The sequence below is a fragment of the Trachurus japonicus genome, chromosome 5 (assembly GCF_045865225.1).
Source record: "Trachurus japonicus isolate A0001 chromosome 5, Traja_1.0".
Taxonomy (NCBI): Eukaryota; Metazoa; Chordata; class Actinopteri; order Carangiformes; family Carangidae; genus Trachurus; species Trachurus japonicus.
Window position 1 is genome coordinate 15,400,949 of NC_140911.1, and position 27,168 is coordinate 15,428,116.

At 41.0% G+C, this 27,168-nt stretch overlaps 1 protein-coding gene across 1 annotated transcript; it reads right to left on the reverse strand.

Moving 5' to 3' along the window:
• Positions 1-2,881: 2,881 nt before the first annotated feature.
• nucks1a (nuclear casein kinase and cyclin-dependent kinase substrate 1a) lies at positions 2,882-21,959 on the reverse strand. Its single transcript, XM_085776517.1, has 8 exons — positions 21,668-21,959; positions 15,346-15,395; positions 14,570-14,660; positions 12,397-12,443; positions 12,113-12,262; positions 9,881-10,030; positions 8,988-9,140; positions 2,882-5,858 (listed from the first exon to the last, which is right to left on the reverse strand). Exons 1-8 carry the CDS (start codon positions 21,682-21,684, stop codon positions 5,608-5,610), a joined length of 909 nt encoding a protein of 302 aa, XP_085632643.1. The 5' UTR covers positions 21,685-21,959; the 3' UTR covers positions 2,882-5,607.
• Positions 21,960-27,168: the final 5,209 nt, after the last annotated feature.

Genomic DNA, 27,168 nt, shown 5'->3' on the forward strand with positions numbered 1-27,168 from the left:
GTGTGAGAGGTGTTAGGAGAGACTCTTGCACATAGAGACATATGCCCCTGCTCTGATAACAGCCCCAGTTTGTGTCTGTAGTGTATTAGAATCAAATCAAAAAGGTAACCATCAATTTCTCTAAAGTAATTGGACAGTAATAACTTCAGTAATAATTCAACTGTGAAAACAGACAGTCCTCTAAAGGTATTTTCAGAGACACTACAGACTCTTGAACCATCCAGATAAAAGAGTATTGTCCTCATATTGCTAAGAAAGATTTTGACTCCGTCTCCAAAGCTGTTTCTCTTTCAGAATCAAAAGAAAGCAGCTGTCTGAACTTGGGAAACTGGTGAAAAACATTTTTATTGTGCAGCAGATGGAATATTTTCTCATCCAGATGGCGCGAAGAGTGTGATTGTGAAAATCACCAGATCAATCAGAACAGAGGTTAAAATGACAAACGTCTCATGGACTAAGACTCTGCAGGGAGATCACGGCCAAAAAAAACTTGATCAGGAGAATTTCCTGTGATAACTTCTGCGCACACAGAGCAAGCAGAAACAGCTCAGGCCTCAGATTAACCCCGACTTGTGCACATAGTGTCACAGCAGTTTGTCAAAGTGTATGACCTCGTGCATTAAAATGGCCTGAAAAATCTGAAATATTGTGTGCAGCACCTTGTATCACACACTAAATAATATCCCCAATGTGTGAATGGTTGTGAGTTCAAATCACTGAGCTGCCGATGGATCTCAGGTAGAGAAGAATTTGCGGCTATGTCCAAAATCTCCCCCTACTCCCTATGTAGTCCATACTGAAGTCTGAGTTGCAGTGCTGTTGAAATGGATAGCGAAAATTATTATAGCCCGTAGAGTGGACTTGTAATATCCCACAATGCATCACTGCAAGAGAGTGTACATGACATGGTGTGGAGAAAATGCCCAAAGTAGTGTCTGAAACTAATAACTAAAGTGGCTCTAATATTAGTCACGACAAACACTGATGCACCCTGGTGGGATGCACTTGTTGCATCGAACAAGAGCACACATACTGTAGATGTTATAAAAAGCATATGAACATAAATCTAAGCCAGGTTCATTTCTAAATTGCCAGAAACTATACAACAGCCTATATATCATAGAACCAAAAAGCCACACTCTAATGATGAAAGTTGTTTTATGAAGCCATCATAAACCATAGTCATATTCTGCTAATTAAACAGGCTGTGGAGGGAAACCACTGTAAAGAGGTGAGTCAGGTTGTAAAATATAAGCTTTTAGATTTCAGTGAGTGAATGACAGAGAATAAAGCAGCTGCTTTCACACCACTGACTCTGACATTTGTTTGCTGTTGGGTTAACATAAACAATGTACAATCAGTCATCAGGTGATTTGAGATAAGTGGTTCCTAAATGTCCAACTGTATAACGGCTGTACGACATGTTGTTTGAGGTTGGAGGATCAGTGCATTTGTAAGAGTGGCGCCTCTCCTATGAGCTCCAGTTGAGTGTAAATAAAGGCATCATCTCACAGACCGGATATTTCCCTTTGTGCTCTTTCGTGCGTTGGTCAAACAAAAAGAAATTATAAGTCTCCAAACACAAGAATGAACTCCAGTATGGAAGTTAATCATGAACCATGTCCCAATTCAGGTGCCGGACCCCTTTAGAGGCTGCATCTGAGGACTGACTGCAGTGCTAACGTTTCCACTGGTCAAAAAACTGTTTTTTCTGGCATTTATTGGCTATGGCAAAGGAAATAATCGATATAAATGACTGCAGTAGACAAGGGTATTCATAGGATCCCAGTGACATTGATGTAAATACAACACTGCCCGCCGTGATACCTTTAAACCACAAATACAGCAGCTACACCCTCTAAACTCAACTGGTAATGGAAGAGTGGACCCATTTAGCAAGTTTATCCACGTTTAAACAACCTGATTATACCTTTGAATTCTGGAGGGGAAAGGCTATTACAGTGACTAATCCCTGCAATATGAGCCTGTGAGTACTGGAGATGAAAAAGTGGTCCAAATACTGCTTTACTTTAACTTCATTAGTTCAGTAATGAAGTGAATTCCTTTATTCTCTAGACTTCTTCTACTTTAACTTCAGCCGGCTAAATGTTATTTTGGCCTTGTTACTTTGACTTTAAATACCTGGACACTTGATAATACTGCATCATCCAGTCTTCTGTGAAAAAGTAAAGGTATTTAGGGGATGAATTTTAACTTGGATGCAACAAAGGGTGAAGCTCCTTGCACTGACTGAAATGACTCTTAAATAATGCTAACGTTGGCAATATAGCACCGCCAAAACCTACAAACAGCTCTTTCAAAACTGTTAAAAATAAGCAGGGTTTGGGGTATTTCTTTGATCTTTTTGGGATGCACAAATATGCAGAGCTTTATTTATTTTTTTAACCACAAATTGTTTTAATGTGATATTTTATTGTTGCAACTGATGACAGGAGGGCTCTCATATCATTTTATACCTGTGAGTTTTGGTTGTCTGTGACCTTCCTTGTTTGTGAAAATCCTTGTTGCCTATTTGTCCAGATTTAAAGACGTGTGTCCTGCTGCCCAGCTCTCATAGTAGGGAGCACTGGCTTTTTAAACTTTGTAAATATTTCACTTACCAGTCACAGCTGGCAGTGTTTGTTTTTAAACCTGTATTAACACTTCTTGAGTTAATATGTCTGCAGTCTGCTCATTACATCCGATGACTGATTGTTAAACTCAGCATGTTGCTGTTGCACACAGCGCCACTGAGTGGCAGACAGCGAGCACTGCTGATCAATAAACACCAAAACCTGTGGCACAGAATTCTTTCCCAGTTGCCTCGCCACCCGTACAGCACACAGAGCTCAACGTCACAAAACAGGTAGTTAAATCCGTATAAAAAGTAGGTTGCCTTTATTAGAAGCTGGGAAACCAAAACATTATCAACATTGTTGTTAATACTTTTTTTTTTTTTGTAAGACCACAATATTGCCATTGCATTTACCAGCATCGTCATCATCGGTTCGCACTTTTTCCACAACATGCAAAAAGATTCAAGAGTTCAGCGTTCCTTTTCCACACTAGTGACAAAAGCTTCTCCACTTGGTCTTCTGTAAGAATCACAACTTGGCTTACATTTTTACATTGCCAGTACAACTGAAGGTAAATAGAAAAGAAACATCAAAAACAGTACAACAGAAGAAATCGTAGAATGGATGAAAAAGGAGAAATTCATAGCCTTATGCCATGTGCCTCCTGCGGGATGATAGAGAGGAACCTCATTCAAGCCCTCAGTGCTGTGAACTACAAGACATTATCTGACCCTACTGCAAACAGAGCTCTCAGAGCTTTTTAAATCGGTATAAACAATATTTTTTTCCTTATTTATTTTATTTGTATCCAATCGTCTCAAAATGAAATTAAGGACCGGGTGCCAATTTAGGACCTGAATGTAGAAAAACACACTAACCTGCTAATGACAGTCGTAAAACAATCAAATGTGCTTCTGAACCAGGACTAGGTTCAAGTGTGTCCTGTAACACATCCAGGACTGATTTCTGTTGCAGTCTTGGGACCAATCAGAATTTCTCCTGACCAACGTCTAATAAATGAGGTTGAGTTCCCAAGATCTTAATAGCAACTCTTTTTCAAAATTTTTTTTTTTTTTTTTTTGCTTTGACATCAAACACTACTTTTCGCAAAAAAGGACAATCTCACAAGTGCTGCACCTGATCACCGAGTCACTAGTTTTGAGATCGTTTATGGCTTTGGATGGTCTGCTGATCATACAAATTGTTGACTTGTTCTAAGCCTAATTTGCTGCTTGTAGCAAAGACCTAAAACATGAGGACAGATTACATTCTCAGGCCTCCAGTGATAATATCAGAGCCACTACTGAAACTCAACTCAATGAAAATTAAGGCATTAATAGACAAATGAATGCCAGATATATACTGAGCTGCCCACCTCATCGTTTTCGATCTTTTCTTAGCATCAGTACTGTTGAACTCTAGATTTAAATGTATCAGCTTGTGAAGTACTTATGTGAGCAACAAAAAGCTCTAAGAAACAAATGGACATGGATACCAACAGTAACCATTAAGCTGATGGGACTGGGAGAAAAGGGAGGGACAAGAGAAAGAAGGAGTAAGGACAGGAGTAAATCAGGGAGGGATGGTTGGTGCAACCATCAGGCAGAACAGATTGGATAGGGTCAATTTTTTTCTTTAAAATCATGATACATTTTATTTCTTTTCTTAAAAAACAAACATTACAAAAAAAATCTGAATAGAGAATTAGAACAATGAACCAACAAGAAAAAACAACATTCATTTTTTTAACCCTCAATAAAGAAAACAAAACAAAAAAATCATCTCGCATTCCTTGAAAAAAAAAAAAAAAAAGATAAAATAAAAATAAAGAAAACAAAAATCGAAGGTTTAGGGGTGCCTGGCACAACAGGTTGAATGTTGAGAAGATGCTGTAGCCATGCAGGGAGGGGTGTTGGTGTGTTCAGAAAAGGAGGTGGGGAGGGGTCGCTTCACGTAGCATGGAGCATCGTTAGAAAGCCCAACATATGACAACAGGAACCGTTACACATCGGCAGCCGATGGGCCGAGACAAAAGAAAAGCCACAACCCTCTTACAGGAAGTACCCCACAGGCATACAAATTATACAAGTACATAAAAACACACACCTGTTGGCTTGAAATGTGTGACAGTGGCAGTCTGGCATGTAGCGGACACTCAGCGGTGACCCACCACTCTGCCAGTTAACACACCTCCGACTGTTTGATCTAAGAAGCAGCAGCTACGAGGGGGAATACTTTTCAAAATAATGCGCTTTACTTCAGTCTCCACACAGCCACACACGAAGTCGGGACAAGATACAGTCTGAGAGAGGTTGGGCAAGCTTTGAAAAACAAAATTTAAAATATGCTGCCTTAACTGAAACCGTTTCAAGGTTTTTCTTTAAAAAAACAAAACAAAAAACCAAAAAACTAAGTAACGCAGCTCCGTTAAAACACATTCCTGGTTTAAAAGCACGTGTGCCAGAGAGAGAGGGAGGACATAGGCTTTATCCTGCATGTGTTAACTTAACATCGCTTTGTGATTACAGCGCTTTAGTTACTGATACTGGGGCGCTCTGAACAACACTCCCAGTGATCACAGATATCAGTAAAGTAAACAGGGAAAAATAGTGTCAGATCACTCATAATCCCAGAGGAGGAAAAAGAAAAAAGAAGAAGAAAAAAAAGAAAGAAAGAGAACTCATCTGTTCACACTCAGGACGGATGCTCACCCACAGCGAGCTCTTGAAAAAGGCAGAAACCTTTAGAAAACGATGAAGACAGGAGGGTGGGTGAGGCTGAATGTTGACAATAAAAACTCCTTACGCTCTATGATCACATGAGCACAATGTCTTAGTTGGAATGGGGGAAGGGGAGACAAGAAAAAGCACACCAAGTCCAAACCATTGAGCCAGGCCACCAGGGAGAGAAAAAAAAAGAGAAAAAGAAACAGGAAAAAAAAACTAAATGCAGAGCAACAAAAGAAAACAAAAACAGAGAGGAGACAGAAAGAGAGAGACATGGAGGATGGGCTTCAAACAGGTACCATCTTCTAGTCTTCTCCAGAGGGTGCCTCCTCTTCCGAGCCGTCCTCCTCCTCCTCGTCTTCCTCTTCCTCCTCTCCTCCTGCGGCCTCCTTCGTCGTCTTGGGGGCGGGGGAGGTCTCTTTCTTCTCTGCCTCCTCCTCTTCCTCCTCTAGGGGGCTCTCGGGGTCCTCCTCCTCCTCCTCTTTGGGTGAGCTCTTCTCCAGGGCCTTGGCGCTGGGGCGGCCCTTCCCCTTTCCTTTCATTGGGCTGGGAGTCACTGTCAAAACCAAACACATGCATAAGTTGGTGATCATCAGACTATTTCTCTTTCTAAACAGGCGTGTGGTACTGTCTAGAGCTCGTCAGTCATTAAAGTGAAATTCCGGCGTAAGTGTAAACCATGGTCAAACACACCGTAACACCGAGTTAGACCCCCCCTCGAGAGATCAATTTGCCCGACCGCTACATTCACGAGATCCACCAACTTCAGCAAATACCGCAATATCGCCACACACGGCGCTCTCCGGATCCACTGCCTGACCGCAACCAAAACGCCACCATTTGCCCAAAATAATGCTCAGAACTGCACCAAATGTCATCAATAGTACACACAGGGTCCCAGCACGTAGTACGAGTTGTCAAACATCTGCTAGCTTTGCCTGTTTTCTTTAGCAAGGAGATGCAACTCAACTCACCTACTTCTCCTCCGGGAGCCGCTCGTTGGTGAGGAAGCCCTGACGAGTCGTTTTTTATATCACTTTATAACTATTATTATCGAGTGCTGGCCACGATATAACTTTAAGCATGGACTAACAGTATTTGTGTAATTACTCTCACTGCCAGCAGGGGGAGGCAGATGTTTCATGCTGCAGATTAAACACCATAAATAAAGAGTTTTGTTGGATTTTGACTCTCAAATAGAGGGTATGTGTCACATTCCCCTGGGACACGGCCCTTTCATTCGGACTGAGTGGCGAAATCGGGTAAAACATGTGGTATCGAAAAAAAATTGAGGTCAGAAGGACTCGACAATGATCCGTAGCAGTTCCCCAAAACCATCTGGTCCACTGACACTGACACATTGCCAGAAATCATTGAATCATTTCAAAATCAATGTATTCCATCAGGCATTAGATTTCAACAGAAACTAAAGCTAACCACTGGTCTCCGCCCTCCGACTTCAGTATCTACATGTATATACAGTCACATTGTTTACATTGTGTGTTTTAACTAATCCTGTAACACACACACAGTGTTACCGCGGTACCAGCACGGTGACAGACAGGCTCATTTTTAATGTGCAGAGGGACGAAATGACAGTGAGTCCCGACACGTAAACCTGAGTTCCTTCTTTCCCAAAAACATCTAACATAGGATGTGTTAGAGGACTAATTCATCTGTCTGACCATCATAACTATGACACCTGAAACGGTAAACACAGCTGATCGATCGAAAAAAATTACAGCTCGAGTGAATTTAATTTCTGTCATTGAGAACAGGTTCTTGAATGTAACTCGGTCAAAGTGAGACGTATCCGCAAGATTTTTTGCAGTTCTGTCAGGTCATGCGTGATGTACATGCTGACAAAGTTAGACATGTCAGACTGGTATGGGCTCAGAGAGAATCGCTCTGTTACGTTTGTCGATTTTAAACTTTGGCGGCTCTGCCACTCGTCTTTTTGCCACTCAGTGGGCGTTCTGCAGCGACTTCTGAGTACCGTGACGTCACGTGCATACCCTCTTTACAGTTTAGAAACGATAATTATGCCTCTTCTGTTTTCTAACCATATGGTGGCTCATGTTTTACTGGTTATCACCCTGAAGAGATTTTGAACAGTTCTCATTGCAATTGGCTCAGTTAGCCCCTCTTTAAATAAATAAAAAAATAAAAACTTAATAAAAAAAAAATATATATATATATATAATAATACACTTCTCTGAATGTTTACAGTTGTGCTTGTGTGCAGAAGACACTAAGATATAATGTGTTACTTGGTGAACTTCGGAGCTGCTGTATATTTAAACTTTAGGCAGAGCCAGGCTAGCAACTTTCTCCAGGTTGCCTGGCAACTGGTCCCTGACAAGAAAAACTCAGGTACAGCATACAGCAGTGAGTTCTCATTTTTATCTACTTACAGTTTTTTTTCTCAATCTGTACAAAACCAAGTATGTGTGTTGCCTACTAAACTTTGTTGGTGCTGGTGACCTGACCTCATATTCATGAGTGGTATCAATCTTCTCATCTAACCCTTGACAGAAAATCAAATAAACTATTTCCCTAAACACCCAACTATTCTTTTAATACACCTCATCAAAAAAAACCAACCTGAACTTGAAGTGCAGTCATCAACCTGACTGAATGTCAAGATAATAAAAGTGAACACTGAAACTAAAAATATCTAAAGAATCACTGAGCCTATTGTTATATTCACAAGTTAAAGTTGGGCCACAGGGTTTTTAAATATCAATGTCTGCTACATTCAGACTCTTTGTTAAACCAGTTCACACAACACTGATTCAACCCAGTTGTTAGAGGTAAATCTCTCTACACTCGGCAGTATACTGGTTTAAATCTTGAGTCTAGCAACACTGGTAAAGTAAGTTTTCATGGATGGGCTGGTCATAGGTACAATCAGACTGTGAAACTATTACAATCTACTTGAATAGTGATATGAGTGTGCACATCTATCTGAATTTGACATAGAAGGTTTAAAGGTATTCAGAAAAGAAAACTGAAATTGTACCCACTATGGGTCTTACAATTAGTGTAATCACTCATCTATCAGACAATGTAGCCCAAACTTTGTGCAAATTCAACTTTTGAGTAAATCCAGGGTGAAAGTGAGGTAGATTTTTTTCCGCATTGGATAATGCAGGCGTGCGAATTATGCGTCACGTTGCTCACGATTCATTAGCCAATGATATCAGGATCCGTCATCCGTCAATCAAATGTCTGAGAAAAACCAGGAAGCTTTGACAGCGAGTAGTGGTTTTTGCGTAAGTGGTTCACCTCCATTGTGTTCGCTGAGCAGCTCACGTCTCTGCTCCGCGGATCTCAAAACAACATGCACCGATAATTAAAGGTAATGAACCAACCTACCCCAATGACTATAGGGATTATGGCAATAGGAAAATTTGCCAAAATGTTGAACTATCCCTTTCTCGTACCTCCCCATGTCTAAAATGAACTATACTTGTTTGTTTACTTTTGGGGATACGCTGTTCCACTTATTTCTCTCAGACTACCTGAAGCGTTGCTGAATGTCACGCTGCAGTAAGTTGATCAAGCTAAATTACTGATATTATTTGAATAAAATGTTTCCGTAGAAGATGGTGACAAAATTCAAAGTCATGGAGGTACAGTAGATATTACTGCAGGGTTTCTCCTTCATGGCTGGATGTCTCACCTGTAGCCTTTAGTCGGGGTTTGGGGCTTTTCTTCTCTTTCTTGTCTGTCCTTCCCCGTCGAATCACCTTCTTGCTTCTCTTCTTGGAGCGACCGTAGTCGCTGTCATCATCGTCCTCCACCATGAAGTCCTCATCACTGCCGGACTCGTCGGCTGTGCACACAGAGGAGGTGTATAATAATCATTTCAACAAAGACGTTCTTCTGTCCAGCAGCCAAAAGCACAGTGTTCTTATTGATTAACTTGTGCGACAACAAAATTGTAGCACTGGCTTGAGTGTAGAGCAATTTGAGATAAAACATGTCAAGTGAGTCTGTTTCTGTGTCATGCTCAGTTTCCAGTTGAGTGTAAATAATGTTGTCAGACAGCTTTGTCAGCTCTCAACTGCTCACCAGAGCACTTTATCAGGACCCCAAATACTATAATTATTCCTCTGAAGCAGTGGGTCCTACCTGTCTGGCTTGTCGGCTCTTAAACGTGTCCGCTTGTTTTTTTTTTATTCTGTTTTATATGAAGGGACTTTGGAGAACTAAATTGTGCTGTGTTATATGGGGGGAAAAGCAAAAATCTAAGTTTGAAAAAAATCAACGCTGTGTGCTTCTCTCCCCTTTCAGGGGAGCGGGGGACCTTCATATTTGAGACCCCAACACCCAGGTCCAGAACCACTGGTTTAGAGTGACCTTTAGTGCAAAAAGGATTTCATGTTTTCATTCATGGTCCTGCAAACATTCACCACAAGTGGCTCAAAGTGTGGCCTGCTTCACAGAAACATCATCACTGCTGGTGTAACTATATAATAACTATATATATATATAACTTGTCTAAAGGGGTCTGCTGAGGGTAGTGTTGCTTTATAAGGAGACAGGTACAGATAGGTGGGTATGGGTACGTACGGTCCAGGTAGGATTCCTCTTGGTCTTCATGCTCCTCATCCTCACTGCCGCCGTCGCCCAGCAGGATCTCCCTCTGTTTAGACACAGCCTTGGAGGCCGCCTGGCGCACTGTACGCTTTCGACTCACTTCCCTCTCGTCATCGCTGTCATCTAAACAACGAAACGCACACATTAGTCACACAATGTTTTGTAACATTACTGACGAAGGGGAACGGGACAACAGTATAGAGAGAGCATGAAACGCCTGTGGATTAAGCAGATTAATATATCATCTTGTTGTGGCAGGTTTCTGTATTAGAAACCATGTGTTAATTATGTGGGTGACATTGCCATCAATTTATGCAAATGTGATTAACTATCAGTAAAATTCTGTTCTTTAACTTCTTTTCTATGATCAAAATGAACAAAGACGTCTATCAGTCACACAGTCTAAGTCTTTTTTCTTTGTCGGTTTCTTCATGTAAGGGCTGGGAAAAGGCATGGATAATAATACATTTGCCAACAGTCACAGCCATTTCCTTATCAATAATCACATTTTTAAATAAATGTTCAGTCAATGAAAAGTCAGGATATGGTAAGAAATACTCGCTGCAGGTTTTGAGAGCTTAAGGACACATCTTAACAAACCATGTTTTGTTCAACCAACAAAAAAAAGGAAGGTTATTCTCAACATCAAGTAGCTGGAAAGAGCAAATATTTGGCTGTTTTGCTTGAAAATGATGGAACTAATCATAAGGCAAACAGACTAATTTTCTGTCTGTCAATTTGCATTCATAAATATAAAAACAGATTTAAAAAAGGTAAAATTTTAGTTGAACAGTTCAGAATCACAATTAATAACCGTCTGAATCTTCCATGGACTAAAGGGCAGACATGTATATCTAATGAGAAAATATTGTTTACACTGTCATTAATTACGAGATTAATCACAAAAGTTAAAATGCCATCAACATTTATTGGCTCTGCTCAGACAGTGATTGACTGATCGGCCTGAATCGCTGTACCTGTCGTGCACAGTAATAAATCAAAGCTACATGTCACAGTGTCTGAGAGTGTAAGAGGCAAAACGACTCAATCAGTCACAGTCAGATGGAGAAGTGGGAGAAGTCAGTGTAGGATCAAGTTAGACGCTTATATCTCAAAAGATCACCGTTAACGGCAGCTATGATGTTGTGAATACAGTGAGGAGCCACGCAGCTTCTCCTCTGAGCAGTTAATTACTGTGTGGCCCCCATTAAATTAAACTTACTTTAATCACAAATCATGACAACATTTATATTGAAAAATGATTTTGTTAATGGGATAAGCTAAATTCTTCAAAAAAATATATTTTCTTTGACGGAAAGAAAATTGTTAATAAAAATAAAAAAGTGCACATTTAACGAAACAAAGATAAAGGAGGGGCAGCTGTCGACTGTGGTATGATAGAGAGGCAACAGTATGATCGCTGCAGTAACTAAGCTTTGGACTTCTATAACACTGACGGCCTCGCAATGGAAAATCTTCATAGATTCATTTCATCCTTTCTTCTTGCTTGTCAAAACCTGACACCTGTGTTACCCATAGTGCACCACCAGCAGTTTGAGTAAGGATTCAGGTGCATTATGTTCGCAGCACATATATGTAGCCCAGAGCCTCTTGCCTGCAGTGGAGATGAGCAGTGGGCTGCAGAGGTTTTCTTAGCTTACTTATTTCAACTTCCCAGATTTTTTTTTATTTTTTTGTATTTTCCACTCAGACCCACTGTGACTCGAGTCGAGAGACATCACTTGAGGCAGCTATCAGCCTTTGCACAGCTCCACAAAAGACTTTGTAACATATGCATTAGTTCTCCCCAAGGGCTGGAAACCAACCAAGATGTGTAAAATTGATGCACATCCCTTTAAGACGATCAAATTAGAATCCCTTCCCGTTGTCCAGGATTCAAGGTTTGGAATGAAAATGTAAAACTATCTAGAGGACAAATTCTGGCCTGGAGTTTAATTTCAAAAGAACCATCTAAATGATGATACTGCTCAGGGAAAAGTACGATTAAAGACAACGTCCTCCAACTGCTCAGTCAATGTGTGCACACTAATAATGTACAAGTACTGGATTCATGTAAATGTCATGAATAGAACATGTGAGTCAAAGTAGATAAACAATTTACACAAACACAATGGTTTCATGCAGAACTCATCCAGCTAAAACATGACCATATCACCAAGTAGACGGAGGACACCGTGTCGTTACCTGCAGCCCGTTTTCTCTTTGGCCCCCTCTTGGTGGGCTTCTCCACCTTGGCTTTCTTTCCCTTTTTCTTTTTTTCTTCATAGTCGCTTCCTCCATCTTCATCCTCCTCCTCTCCAAAGTCGTTGTCTTCTTCATCGCTGCCAAAGTCATCTGCGGCGGCGTAACACAGGGAAGTCAGGGAGCCGGCATTCAAACGTTCAGTCTCCACTAATGAAAATCCAGCTGTTTTCACAGAGAACCTGAGCCAACAGCCTCGACTAAACCAGAAAACAGACCTGACTTACCTGCTGAATCATTTTTGGGTTTAGTGACCTTTTCATCAGAGTCCTCACTGGAAGACAGAAAAAAGAAAAGCACACAAAGTCTTAGCAACTAGAGTGAAGACAGTCTGGAAGAGCAGGATCAAGGCACAGATTGTATCTACAGTACATTTCGTTTGCTAAACAAATACAAACCAAACAAGCTGTGGGGGAAGTGGCAACCAAGAACTGCTCTTAGATTTCTACTGATAAGCTCCTGAGCAAAAAACAAAACAACGAATTTGGTGCTACCTCCATTTATTCTAACAAGGAGAGGAAAACAGGGGGTTTTCATGGAGTTTTCAAAACAAATGGTCTCTAAGTAAATCCCTCAGGTGTGACATAATGACATGTTGATTAAACAACACCAACACAGTGCAGGTGTATGTTCTTGTTGTTGGTGTTAAAGGGATATTTCAACATTTGGGCAAATTCGCCTATTAACATCCCTATAGTTTTAGGAGTAGGTTCGTTACCTTTAATTGTCGGTGCAAGCTGTTTTTAGATCGGTGGGGCACCGACGCGAGCTGCTCAGCTAACGCAACGGAGGAGGAGCATGGTATTTTCGGGTTTCACAATCCTAAAAACTCCGAAACACTCTCGTGGACAAGTTGTGACCTGCACATTCACCACGCTATGAAATAATAACGTATAAATTATGTAACATTGCACTCCGTGCAAAGCTCACGTCTCTGCCCCACCGATCTAAAAACAGTTTGCACCGACAATTAAAGGCAATGAACCTACACCTAAGAGTATTGGGATTATGGCAATGGGCGAATTTGCCAAAATGTTGAAATATCCCTTTAAAAGGGACTTATTTTGCTTTAAACCTCAAATTCCAGAAATTTTGCTCCTGGCATATTGATCGCAGGAATGTCCCCTGACAACTGTTGACCGAGTAATGAATGTTAGTTTCCCCTCCCCCACGCTGTTACAAAAGGTTTGTGGTGCTGATATCACTATTTACTATCACAGCAAACAGGACGTCCTATAAATTGTATAAAGTATTATTTTGATCAATATTGGTCTATTCCAGTTACATCGTTTGTTATCACGACTGAGCTTTGTTTTTTCACACTCTCACGCCATGCCAAACTCAGCTGCTGCACCATTAAATTCTCCTCAGTTATTCACAATATTATGTGTAAAAAAAAAAGAGAAAAGGAATCATAACCACTGGTACCAATCAGCAGTAGCAGAGCCTGACGCCAGAACAGATGATTTTCCTCTACGTTTCATCACAGAATCAAAATTCCACGACGCAGAAGTTGTTTCTGATATTCACTCTGGGCACTACAGGATTTTAGAGTCGTAGTACATCACACGCTGCACCCTGACCAGTCCAGTGCAGCATGTCTGTTTCCTTCACAGTGGCCTCCTGCTGAGCTTCCCTCTCTCTAATAGCTCACCCAGCAGCTCTGCTGTCTGACACCCTTTCAGCACACCTGGCTGTCTAACCCACTAAAAATGGATTTGATCTACTTCCCATTTCCTTTCCTCTCTACCCCACGAACGCTGCTTTCTCCATGGGCCTAAACTCTCGCTCTGGTTCCACCTGTCCTGCTACATCCTGGTGTCTGAGTGCCAGCTGTGCTCATCTCCACCCTGCTGCTATGGAGGCTCAGACTACTGGACGGGTATATTTAAGATTTTAATGGTAACTACTACTTTTATCAATACTACTTATCAATGTGGTCCTTGAAATAACAAAGCACTCTTGTCTGTACCGTGTTATTTAAAAACATAGTATGTCCTCGTCTAACATTAACATCCTCTTCAGGGACAGAGTTATGCTACGTTCACATGCAGTCCGGCAAACGGCAGACGGTAAACGGCAAATGCCGCTGGAACGGAACGGTAAAAACAAAAGTCGGACGGCATGGCACAACGGCAAGACGCGTCACCATGTTGCTATAGCAGTGTCAACATACTCGTACTCACAACACAGCATTAGTGAGATATTAAACAGAACTGTATTTTCTAAATTTCCTCAATATAATAACATTTTCATACCATTTTCAAATACCCATGCGCGGGTGCAACGTATGTGTTGTGTGTGCATTGAGGAAGATAATCAGCCAATTTACAGACGCATTAGCTGTATACTGTATGTATATGGGAAACTGTTGGACCAGCCGGACCAGTCTGGGCTCACCTGTCATCCTGTGAGTTCTTTGAGCGCTTGTGCTTAGGCTCGCGAGGTGCTGCGCGCACCTTCTTCGGCTTATCATCACCATACTCCTCATCTACTGACAAAGACAAATGTTATTAGTTTTTACCTCATTTATCCACACACATGATATTGCTTTTATTTTTAACTGGGATTTTTGTAATGAATTAGATAATTGGTGCTGTTCTCTTGTATAACAGGATCATATTCTTCAATATCAAAAAGTTGTACATTTTGAAATATTTTATAGGTTTTAAAACTCTTGGGCTACGTCCACACAACATTACAATACATATGCCAGTAAAACACTTTTTAAAAGGCTGCTGGGCCGATTTTAGTTTGAAAACTCAGCGATTGTGTGGTAATCTGAATGAACAGAAACAGCGACCTTTGGAAACGGGGTTTTACTGTAATTTGACTAGTTGTCTTTGACAGCTGTTGTTCACTATAATACTAAATTTTAATGATAATATCTACCTTTGCTGTTACTCATTTGTAGTGTTTTGTGCAACTAATAAACTGCAGACAGAGTGCACTGTCTGCTTCATTGGTCATTGATCCTGTGCATGCTCATGAGAGCATCACAGGCTTTAACAATGTGACTGTGCAGTACTATGCACCATGGAAAGGATGCAACCAAGTTAACATCAAGACATCTTATTACACTGTTGGTTACACTAATTCAGGTAATAAACGGTGACAGTGGATTTTATTCATTTGGTCGATTGCTGTTACCACATTCAGTCATGAAGTCTTCTTACCTGCATCGTCAGACTCGTTGAATTGTGAGTAGTTCACCACTTTCCTGTTCCTGTGAAGAGACACACACACACACACACACACAGACACAGACAACCAACCATCAGATCACATTTAGGACAAAGAATAAGGTTGCTTAGTGCCCACGTCTGATGTTAGACAGGTCAGTGGGGGTTGGGGGTTGGGCTACAAATCTATTATATGTCATGTTCAGCAATTCAACGGGGCAACATTAAATCAGCTGTGTGCGAATGTCTGGACTGTATTATTTGGTTTGAGAGGCCACAAATAGCCTCCAGCTGGGGGCACTGAACTGGACACTGCTCTACCTTCTACAGTTTCCACGGCTAATTTGGCAAAGTGTATGAGGGAAGCCTCAGGTGACAGCAGCCAACTATGGTTCAGATGACACACACCTTTAGAAAATTGTGTGGCAAGGCTGACAGAGACTCGAGCGAACAGTTCAGGTTAGAACTGCCGAGGAAACATCCCCTCCCCTGTGTTTAAATGAAAGGTTAAAGTGTGTGAATTGAAAAATTAAATCTAAATTAAATTTAAAAAAAAACAAAGCAGTGGGTTAAAGTACAATTTAGAAAACACCAGCGCAGTGATGCCTCTGAAAAACTGGTGGCACCAAAGATCATCCTGCAAGCTGCAAGAAAACTAAAGCTATCTGCATCTCAACCATGTTGGAATGGTGAGTGGTGGGACGGGAGGAGAAGAGGTGGGCAACAGTCCCATAAACAAGTAGATTTACAAGTACTTAGGTTACAACAACAGGCGCACGCACAGACAGACACTCGCCAAAGTAAAAGCCTCAGACATGTGAGGCGGCAGCGGGCTTTGCACACATCACAACTCGCGTCTCAAGGATATCACAGAGAGCATGGAGCTTTTTTCCGACCAGCTCAGTGTGAATCCGACGATACGGTTTATGGTCAATTAAGACGGAGCTGATCTCAGTCACAGACTAAAATATGATGTGTTACAACAACTTTTGAGTGCAGCATGCAGTTTTCATTCAGCGCCGTGAATTGTTTTGAATGTGCATCACCTCTTACAACTCTCACTTTCGACCACAAACAGAAACGGATGAAGGAAAAAAACTTGATGCTTCTTCATGCGAGACCATGTTGAAGCAGCCATCGCCATTCATTGAAAGCATTATTTAACTATTTTAACAAAAAAATATTTTGATGATTGATTCATTTTCATTTATCGTCTCTCTCGCCCAGGTTGCTTAGGGCAACAATTTGTTTCACAGAGAAACACAAATTCAATTTGATGGAAAGCACGCATGGATGGATTAATGAAACATTAACACTGTCTTAACTTAAAGGGACAACGAGGAGTTTGTATTTGGTTATAAAAAAGTCTCACATTAATGTGGATGAATCTACGCTACCCACACTTGTTAATGGCTCCATTTTCGATAAATGTATAATTTTGTCTCTATCGTTATTTTGTTATTTTAATTAATGGTGGAAGTGCTGGGCGAGCCGACCAGCGTTTCCTTACTTTTGGTTTCGCGGACGCTGCCCGGCGGGTCATGAGAATAACGCCGCCGAACCACCGTTAATGGTCGGAACTACGACGGTATCTGATCGTCTTCGAACCTCCGACTTTCATTCTTGATGAATGAAAACATTCTTGGCAAGACGTCCGTCTTGCGCCGGTCCAAGAATTTCACTGTGGGCGCGGAGGCTCATGGTAAATGTAGCGTGAAAACACTTTGCTTCCCAAAACTCCTCGTTGTCCCTTTAAACATTGCAAAATATCAGGTTTAAAGTCACACCACAACACACCCTGATATCTGGTGATGCATACTAAACCCAAGCCTACCAATTTTATTACAGATAAATCTGAGTTTTGTTATGTTGATAAACTAATTACATGCAATCTAACATATCAGAAAATCATAATTTCCCTAGGGCCAGATTTAGTCCAAACCCAAACAAACACATTCTGTTTACTATCCAATTCAATGTTTCAACTTATATCCTGCCTTCTGCTTATTGTTCAGTAACACTCTCTGCAATCACCATTATCTCCACACTGAACTACAAACCCAGAGGGAACCTGCCCAAAAGTCCAGATTACGATGCAAATTTTGAAAACAATAAATATTTATTACATTTTATGTTTATCCAATTAAAATACCAAGCATTCCTTAGTTATGTAATGATTTAGATTCTGTTTCAGCTTGGGCGCTTGTAAAGTCGCTTTTACAGATTTTCCTGTTCTCGTGCTGAAGCTACTCAATACTCCTTGTCATTTCACTCACATACACAAACACACTTTGCACCCAAGGGCATTGAGATTATAAGTCAGTACATGAAGTGATCATCGTTATCCTCTCTGCAACTCACATGACCTGTTTCCAAACTTTTAGCAGCTGTTACAGACATGGAGGTAAATTATGAAGATGGCCAAGGAGACCGGTCTGGCTCTTCAAGTAGGAAAGTGACTGTTTATTCACACTGAACTCGGCCATGAAGTCACAAAAAAAGGCGAGGCTCCGCACTCGTTCTGTTACGACGAGAAAGTATTTATAAGATACCAAAAACAGTGCATAGCTGTTAATGTTAAGCGATGCAGCACTGACATTGATCACATCAGATATTGGCTCGACCTGACCAATCCACATTATACACAGTGTCCTCTCATGGATCCATGTGTCTTCTGTAAAAGTTATGTTCATTCACCCAAGCAGGAGGACAATACAGCTTTTAGAGAGTCCCAGCAATCCTGCATGCAGAATATGGTCTTTATTTATCACAGCGAGTTCTACACACCAGAGTCCTGTAGAGTACTCTAAACCAAATCCAGACCTGACCCCTACCCGCAAGGTTAATTAAACACACAGGCTACACACTCGCTCATGGTGAAACTCATCCAGGCAGTGTTTTAGAGGAGCTCGCACAGTGGCTGGTCTGAGGTTATCTGCTATTTTTTGTACTATTGTGGTCCCATTTAGATGTTCAAATCAAGTCGCCTCGCTCAGTCAGCTCCCACTTGTTGATGTAAAGTGACATAAAGACGAACCAGTTTTGCAGCAATCACCTCCGTTCATGTGTCAATCGGCCGCTGTCAATCAGCTACAACATCCTTCGATCTCAAACGACGACGAATCATGAAGCGAAACTTGTGACAAATAAAGACTGAAATCATGGCAGCTGGTTAGGATGGACAATTTTACGCAGGTTTAGTTGGGTTTTTGGGTGATTCTCTTTTTTTCTTAAGTTGGATCCAGCTGCTGCCTGCTGCCCATCTGTATTTACTTCTTTCGTTTGGTGGGCTCTCTCTTTTTTGAGCCATGCACACATCACATTCAGCAAAGTGATCATTTTCCGAGTGACTGAACAAATGTGTTACCTTGGTCACTATCTGGTAGTCGTGACTGATAAGGCGAGTGTGTATGTGTCAGTCTGTGTCATCTCTCTGTCCGTCCAGACTATAACACAACCACTGCATTTTCTTACTAAAACGAGGTCAGCAGTGTTTCACAAAAGTATCAATTTTCAGAGCTTGGAAACGGCATACCTAAAGGCACACTATTACCAACTAAAATCAACAAACCTGAGATTAATATAGTCATTTAATTGTTACGTATGTTTAATTTCATAACATAACATATACAGTATTTCACATAAGTTTTGGGGGTGGGCAGGACTCTGACACACAACGAAACAAGCTGCTGAAAAATAGGGAAATAGTAGGATTCAGTATAAACAGGTACGTAGTGTTTTGTGCAGGGAAATATTAGATGAGCGCACCGAAAGTAATAATTGTATTGAGGAGCATTCTACAACTTTGTAAAGTTAACATCACAAACATTAATTTATCTGATCATCTGTCCAGTACAAGCCCAAGGTTGCTGATTAGCCTTTAAACGTTCTCCGTATAGAGATACGGACGGTCCAGCTGGAACGTTTCCTTCCCAATCACAATCACCACAAAATGACTGATGCAGTTGTGGTTGGTTGCCTACAATTTGCACAATGAAAAGTACAAATAAATTCAATGAAGAACACAAGTTGGTGTTTGTTTTTTAGTTCTTGGGGATACCACACAAGATTATTGTGTTTACTAGGTTTGCACTTTTCTCAAATTAGAGACATAACTCTCAGTCTGTCTGCATATAGTGTGCAGTGAATATGGAAAAACAAAAGCCACTGATTTGCTGTTGTGTGAAAATACGTTTTATGTTAATTTCTGTTTGGAATCAGCATCTGGTTTACACTTACACAACTTAATGACCATCACAGATCATGCCCTGTGCTGTGCCTCTGACCTAAATATGAGGCCAGCCTACTTTGTAATGTTCAATATAAATGTAAACATTTGGTTTCTTAAAAATTGCACTGTGCATTTATCATTTGCAGAGAGAGAAAGTTAAAACAACGTGGCAAAAATTATATCCCATAAGTATGTTAATAACATTAGACATTCTTTAAAAATGAAGTTTTTCTTTTTAAAAAAAATGTTAAAACAAAGTGGCAAAAATTATATCCCATACGTATGTTAAAGCAGAAGTAAGCGATCCGGTCGTTTTGGCTAATGCTGCGTTCCAGGCAGGCTTTTGAAACCGTAAATTACAGCTTCAAGTCACAACTTACGACTTTGTAGCGTTTCAGGCAACCCACTCGTGTTTTTCCGACCTGTTTTACCTGTGAAAGTCACTATAACGGCCACTCGTAACTTCCGACCCGTGAACTCGTACCAGATCGAACTGGTCCTACGACTTCACAGGTCGGAAAAACACGAGTTACGAGTTTCCTTGAACGCACCATAACAGTCCTCGTCCCTACGTCGCCACATTCACGGCGTCCCTTGGCTGCACACACAGCCCTGCATGCCGTTCTCTCTCCTCATTGGATAAAAACTGTAGGATACGATAAATGTTTTCTCCTCGGCTCAGAGCAGAGCAGAGTGACTGACAGACCCGTGTTTCGGTCCAAACACTCTATAGAAGTGATTGCTGTCGGAAGATATAACTATTTAAGACTTATATTAACACAAATATATCACTTACTTCTGCTTTAATAACATTAGTCATTACTTAAAAATGAAGTTATTGTGAATTCTTCTATCTGTAATTTGCATACAGCCCCTAAAGATGTGTTTAAGACCAAACTATGAGCACCAAAGAAAGCAGTACGTTAAAAAAAAAAAAAAAAAGTAGATACAGTACCATAAATGAGGCGTTTAGATGCAGAGAAACTGCGGGAATTTTGAGGATCTACTTTATGTCACATCTGTCTGCATAATAAAATGACTTCTAATCAAGTTAAAGGCCATTTTAATTTGGATTAAAAGACACCTCACCAAGCGTTATAATCACAGTGGGGATCTGGCTCTGGGGGGTGGGGGTGGTAGTGTGTGTGTGTGTGTGTGTGTGTGGGGGGGGGGTGTGGTGACTTTTTGTAGTTCTCCGCCTTCCTCTGACATCAGCCAGCAGGGTTACTTTACAGCCAGCGCTGAGAATGTAGATCCGCGCTCCCTAGTTTTTCTCTCTCTCTCTCTCTCTCCCCCACCCCCCTCCTTTCCCTCCTCTCCCTCCCTCTCTTTCTTTCTTTCTCTAACAGCGACATTTTCGTTCACCAAAACGCGGTTTTCCGTCCGTTTTGAAACGACAATAAAACGCTTTAAAAACGCGATGTAATGGACACTTTTTACAACAACAACAACACGACATGCCTTCTTCTTCTTCTTAGTCTGCGCGGTTAACAAGATCAAATCCCAAGGCCGACCACCACCACCTCCTCCGTTTTTTTTTTCCTTCTCCCTTCTCTCCTTTCTGAGGTGTGTGGGGAGGAGGGGGGGGTACTAGCGTTTCCAGAGCTGCTACCATGGATGAATGGGGTAGCCATATTCTCATTCTCAGTCAAGAGAGGGAAAATGTTATCAGGCCTGGTTCAAGCGAGCCGTAAAACGTAGCTGGTTAAATCACACCGACTAATTTTCCGCTTGGCCTACATAGCAGCCAACAATGAATGCCCCATCGTGGATCCATTTAAAAGCATGATAGACACGACACGGCGGCGGCGGGCTGCGCGTATCTCCACAAGATATGGCGATCAGTCCACACACACCGCTGGGATCCATGTTAGAAAAAAAAAAAAAGGAGAGGAGAGAGGGTTGCACACACGAGAGGGGAAACACGCGCACACGTTCACATTATTTTTTCATGAAATAAACAAATTCCCAGGTCATAAAACACAACATGGTCGAGACGTGCATGTTAACTGCGACGCCTGCCTGCCAGGACGGCGTCGATATTAACTAAACGGAGAGCACAGAGGACAGATTTAGCACACCTACCTCACTGGTCTTGACATTTTGCAGGAATACTGTAGAGGTTAAGGATGTAAGAAAAAGGGGGGAGAAGAAAAAGCACGGGGGAGAGAAAAAAAAGAAATATAGATTCCCGCTCTGCAAAACACTGAGGGAGGGGGGGCGGGATTGACGCACAACTCCGCCGTCCGAGCTAGCGCGTGAAAATAAAAGTACGACAGCGACTTGTCCTCCAAACGCAAATATTCTTAATTTTTTTTACCTTCAGCTACTCAAAATGGTGAATAAAACAAACTGAAACTGCAGCCTGTGTGCAACCAAACCCGCGGCCTTGAGGGGTGGGTCCTCGCCGACAAGCACCGCCCCCGCGGCGCCCTGAGAGGAGCAGCGTGGCGCTCCTCTGCTGCCATTGGCTGGTTTGAACGACGAATTCAATTCTGATTGGACGCTGCCTGTGCTTATCGGAGCAATTTTAGCATACAGTTCCCCGCCTCCGATAGCATGCTCGGTTGAATTGCACAGTTAGAAAACAAAAAGAGGGCCTCAGGTTGGATGCAAACATTCAATTCAGTCAGGGTCCCAAAAGACCATAAAGCAATATTGCAATTATAGGTTGCAACGTGCACAAACATTGTGTGTAATGATAAAGAGTAATTAGACTTTCTGTGTTATTGCTGATACTGAGAATAGCCTTCATTTTCAACTGGCACTGCAGCATGAGATGCACCCTACTTGTATCTCCAGTATTACAGCTGTGAAACCCTTTTGCATTACAGTTACAGGTTATATAGGTTTCACACTATTAGTTGTATTATTTTTATATAGCCGCGTAATTCTGTTTTAATGTCTATTCAAAAGAAGAAAAATCCAGAGTACGTTCCCTGAAACTTATGTGTTAACCAGGATATCGTTGTATTTTCAGTGAGTCTGAATAGGTCAACTTGCTACACAATGTTCCTGACCTGCGTTTCATTCTGCTAATTTTGCATTTTGGTTTGAGAGGGCAAAAGGAGTTTCCATAACAATGTTATGATACCGTCCAGTATTGTATGATGTGCAGTATTTTTTCTACACTATTTTGAGTTTCCTGCATGGGCTAAATATTCACATTTTTACTGACCAAGAAAAAATGACTCACTCTGTTTAGTAATATAGATTAGTAGACCCTGATACTTAAATGGTGGCCACCTGAGATATGCTTGGACTGCAGAAAAGCAGCCTTCTTCATCCTGTGATGTTGCTATAATGGGCCTTCATGACCAATATAGCTGGAATTCTGGACAAATACGTAAGCGTAATCATCATCTTTAACTATTTCCTCTGTGGATCTGATTGGCTGGCAGCTGTCCATCACAATCATAAGTTGAATCATCCTTTCCCAAAAAACTCCTCACCTTATTCATACACATTGTTATAAAAAATCCCTTGCACGTTTTAATTATAAGCCGACAACAGCATTCACAATCTAAGCCAATTAATTCTCATTCTTAGATGTGTCTTTAATTACAGATGTGCAGATTTATTTGTTTTAATGTTAGAATTACATTGATTATTTTGTTTTACATTATGTTTAGCTAATATGGTGTAGGTTCACTGTGCTGTGGCACACATTATTAGGCAAAGAAAAAAAAATCTAAATACACTGTTGCCCATAAAGTTGGAATAATACATATACCTCTTCTCATGAAATGATTGTGACAATGTAATTTATTCTTGATAAACAAAGTGAATCTTCTCAAAACTGGTAACTGGGACTCAATATTATTGCACCATGGTCAAAAGTGATGACTGAAGTGAAACTGATGTAAAGACGAATATAAAGAGCAATGTGTGTGAAATTATGTTCCTCTTTGGTGGTAGATGACTTCAATGGGCTGTGGTTCACAAACCTCTGATCACAAACTTTGCTTACATAGCCTAATGTACAGTAGCCTATGACTTGTTATAGGCTAGAGAAAAAAATGCTAATGTTGGTATAATAACATTACTAGCAAGAGTGTTGTGAAATCCCTTTGCAATTAGAGACCAGAACACAGTCTTCCTGCTCAATCACTGGTCATCACCAATAGTAACCACAGAACCACAGTCTTTACTCATTCATTAATTTTCTTGATGTAACCAGGCCCAGCTTTAGAAAGTTTTACTTCCCCCAATGGTATGACACTATAATCCTGCCTGGTCAACCTTGATATTCCAAACTCAAACAAAAGTTACTGAACATACTTTGTGAACCTACTATTGTCCTTCCTTCTGAGGGTATTTTTCAAAAGTTGTGATATATCCAGTTTAGTGCGTTAAACTGATGAGTGTGTGATGATGTCTGTTTTATGTCGGCCCTGTGATGAACTAGTGACCTGTCCAAACCGTACCCAGTCCTCACCCACTGCCATCTGGGATCCGCTCCAGCCCCAGGTGGAGCTGCACACCTTAAAATGGTCTGTGTGTGGTGTTTGTATTATACCTTATGTTACCCAGGCTTCCTTTACACTCATGGTAACATGGTAGCCTATTAATATATTGCCAGCCACATTTTCACCCATCTCTTCTAAATTTCATGCAGGTCTTAGCTGATTTGTTGTTTTTCTGCACGTCTGTTTTATTTTTTATTTTTAATGATGGACTTTTCAATCCCAAACAATAGTTTATATGTCATGGAAATTGATCCCTTCAGCTGTTCATTTCTTTCTAATGTGTTCTCTCAATGTTTTAAACCGTGTAACTTGAGCACCCAGTGGCTCACCAGGTAAGTGCCATGCCTAATCCTGACTCTAGTGGCTATGGGTTAGAAACTGACCTTTGGCCTTTTGCTGCGTGTCATCCTCCCTCTTCCTGACTTCCCTGTCTCTCTCTACTGTCCTATCAAAATAAAAGCAAAAATAACTTATACAAACCTTGTGGCTTGACAGTTGCAAATAAATACAATTTTAAAATTTAAAGATTTTGAACATGTCTTGAAACAAATTTACCAAAGGAGAAACAACAAAAGCATACTTTGCAAAACACTGCAGTTAGGGTGATTGGTAAGCCAGAAAACAACTGTGTACACAATTTTACAGTGCTGTTCACAAAAAGGTTTAACACATAGCTGCAGATACACTATCACTTGAAACGATTTCCATCTGGATGTCAAACATATTTTGTTCCCCATGTCAGAACCAAGCGCATCAGGGAACTGTTTGTATTGTTTTATAAGATTTGCTTTTGGCTATATAACCTGTCTGCTGCTACCTGCTCATTTACGCTATAGCTTGCTGTACATGATGTTTTTGTATTTGTTTTTGTAAATCTGGAAGCTAGTTACTAATTTTACCTGAGATGGACACTAACGTAATTAAAGTCAAGCAGATCAAATCAAGACTTGCACCATATGATTACTATAAACTATGGTAATAGTAACTACGGCTCATTCCAGTATTTTAAATTGAACGTGTGGAAACAAATGTCCCATAGCACAGCAGGGAGTAAAAAAGTGTCAATGACTTTACGGCACTTAAACTGTTTAGCTTACCTCGCTCAACAAATCAGTAACTGTGGTGATATATCAAATAGTAATGAAACTATAAAGTAATATTGCAACAGTCTTTTGTTGAAAATTCCAGTGTTCGAAGCTCTGGCTGGAAGCAATTTTTTTTTTTTTCATGCTCATTGAATTTCAGGTCCACCCACACGTGCGGTGAGTTCGAGTAGGTTCTGTCCAATTTTGGCTGAGCTGAGGTCTTGTTTGGAATGTAAGTTATTCCCATAATGTTGTGTGTGTGTGTTTGTCTATGTGTGTGTTTGCTTTAGTGTCAATGTGGAAGTGTTGGAAATGATGTAAAGTTGCTGAATCCTGATGTGAATACAAGATGTTGCTGCATATTTTGGCAGTTTTGTGTAACATGATGAGAAACTGTTAAAATGCATGCCTCGTCTCAGCCTCTGTCTCTGTCTGCTGCTCTCTCTCCCTCTCTCTCTCCCTGTCTCTTGCTTCTTCCACATCAGACAGACCTCAGCATCATCCCAGGGATGATGCTGTAGTGAGGAGCAGGTGTGTTGCCATGGCAACCAGGGAAGTGACTCTCGCCTCTCTCTTTGTGGCTTCACAGATGACTCCAGATCACTCTTCACTGTGTTGCAGGCTGTCATTCAGCTCGCTACTATAGGAAAGTCCTTGAACCCCTGAGACATGTTCATACAACACCTTTAGGGCTGTTGACGAGTGAAGAGTGTGTGCACCATTCAGGGTCTGGCAGGAAGGGGGGGTGTACTGACCTGCAGCTGAAACTCTGTAGATTATAGACAGTGCAGATGGATGAAATTTAAGTTAAGTTAAACAAAACACACCCCACATCAGCTGTCAAGCTGTAAAAAATTTAGATTTAGATTTCCACGGATATGATGTTGAGCTGCAGACAGGACTATCAGTCGCAGTGCACTACACCATGTCTTCATCTGTGTAGCACTGCCCCCTTTTGACTTTAAACTCAAACTGCAATGCAGCAAGAAAAAGCTCATGTTTGCAAGTACGACCTGATGTAATTGCAGGTGCTCAAGTAGCCCACATTAGAGTTGGGGCTTTCATAATGGGAAGGTTCAGTAAGGCTCAGTTAATGGTTTTCATTCTGAAAAGCTTTTACTTTTTGTATTTCTGTAGATTGTTCAGTCAACTTTATTCAGCAGTACGTTTCAACACAGCTTGGGTCGACCAGAGTGCTGAACAGAGGACAATGAAGATGGCTGAAAAATGAAAGATCAACACAAAGATTGAATTCTCACTGTGTCAGGAGGTTTCTGAACTCCACTCCACTCCAACAATGAAATACATTGACCCAAAACATATTCCCTTATTTGATGTTTTGACAGTGGGAGAACCACTACATGTACTGTCCACTTTAGTAGGGGTATGTCTACCCATCCTATATGGAGCATACTTAAAGGTGCCATATGTAAGAATGTGGCCAAAAACGGTTACTGCAGTCAAATTCAAAACACAGCGATCTCATTTTTTCTCCCAGTCGTAGTGGCAGCTCAGTGGACCAGACCGGAGGCTGAAATGCCACTGACGCCGCCGTGACTGGGAGAGAGAGCTAGGTGGAGCAACATGTAAACACGTAAATTCAAAACATAAACATGATTTGCAGTCTGCAAAAAAAGATTTTTAATGCGAATACTCTGGCTGTACTATTGTTGTTGGTGAGTTATATGAACATTATTCCTGAGTCTCTGTCACATATTAGGAGGATTTTACGGCCAGTTGCTTTAGATTTCTTACATACTCTACCTTTAACTTATTTTTTGTTTGTTTGTTTTTTTAAATTTATGATACCATACTTCTTCTCCACTATGTTTCAGAGATAAATGTAATAGTGTTTACCCCGACTGTTAGCTGTAGCTGATAAGTCATATTGGACAACTGGGTCCCCTTGTTACATTTCATGCTTCTCATCCACTTTTAGATGGTTGAACATCTGGAGAGGTAAAAACCCTACAGCAAATAAAAGATTTGACATTAGGCTACAGGAAAGAAAAAACCTCTCAGATGATTTGGA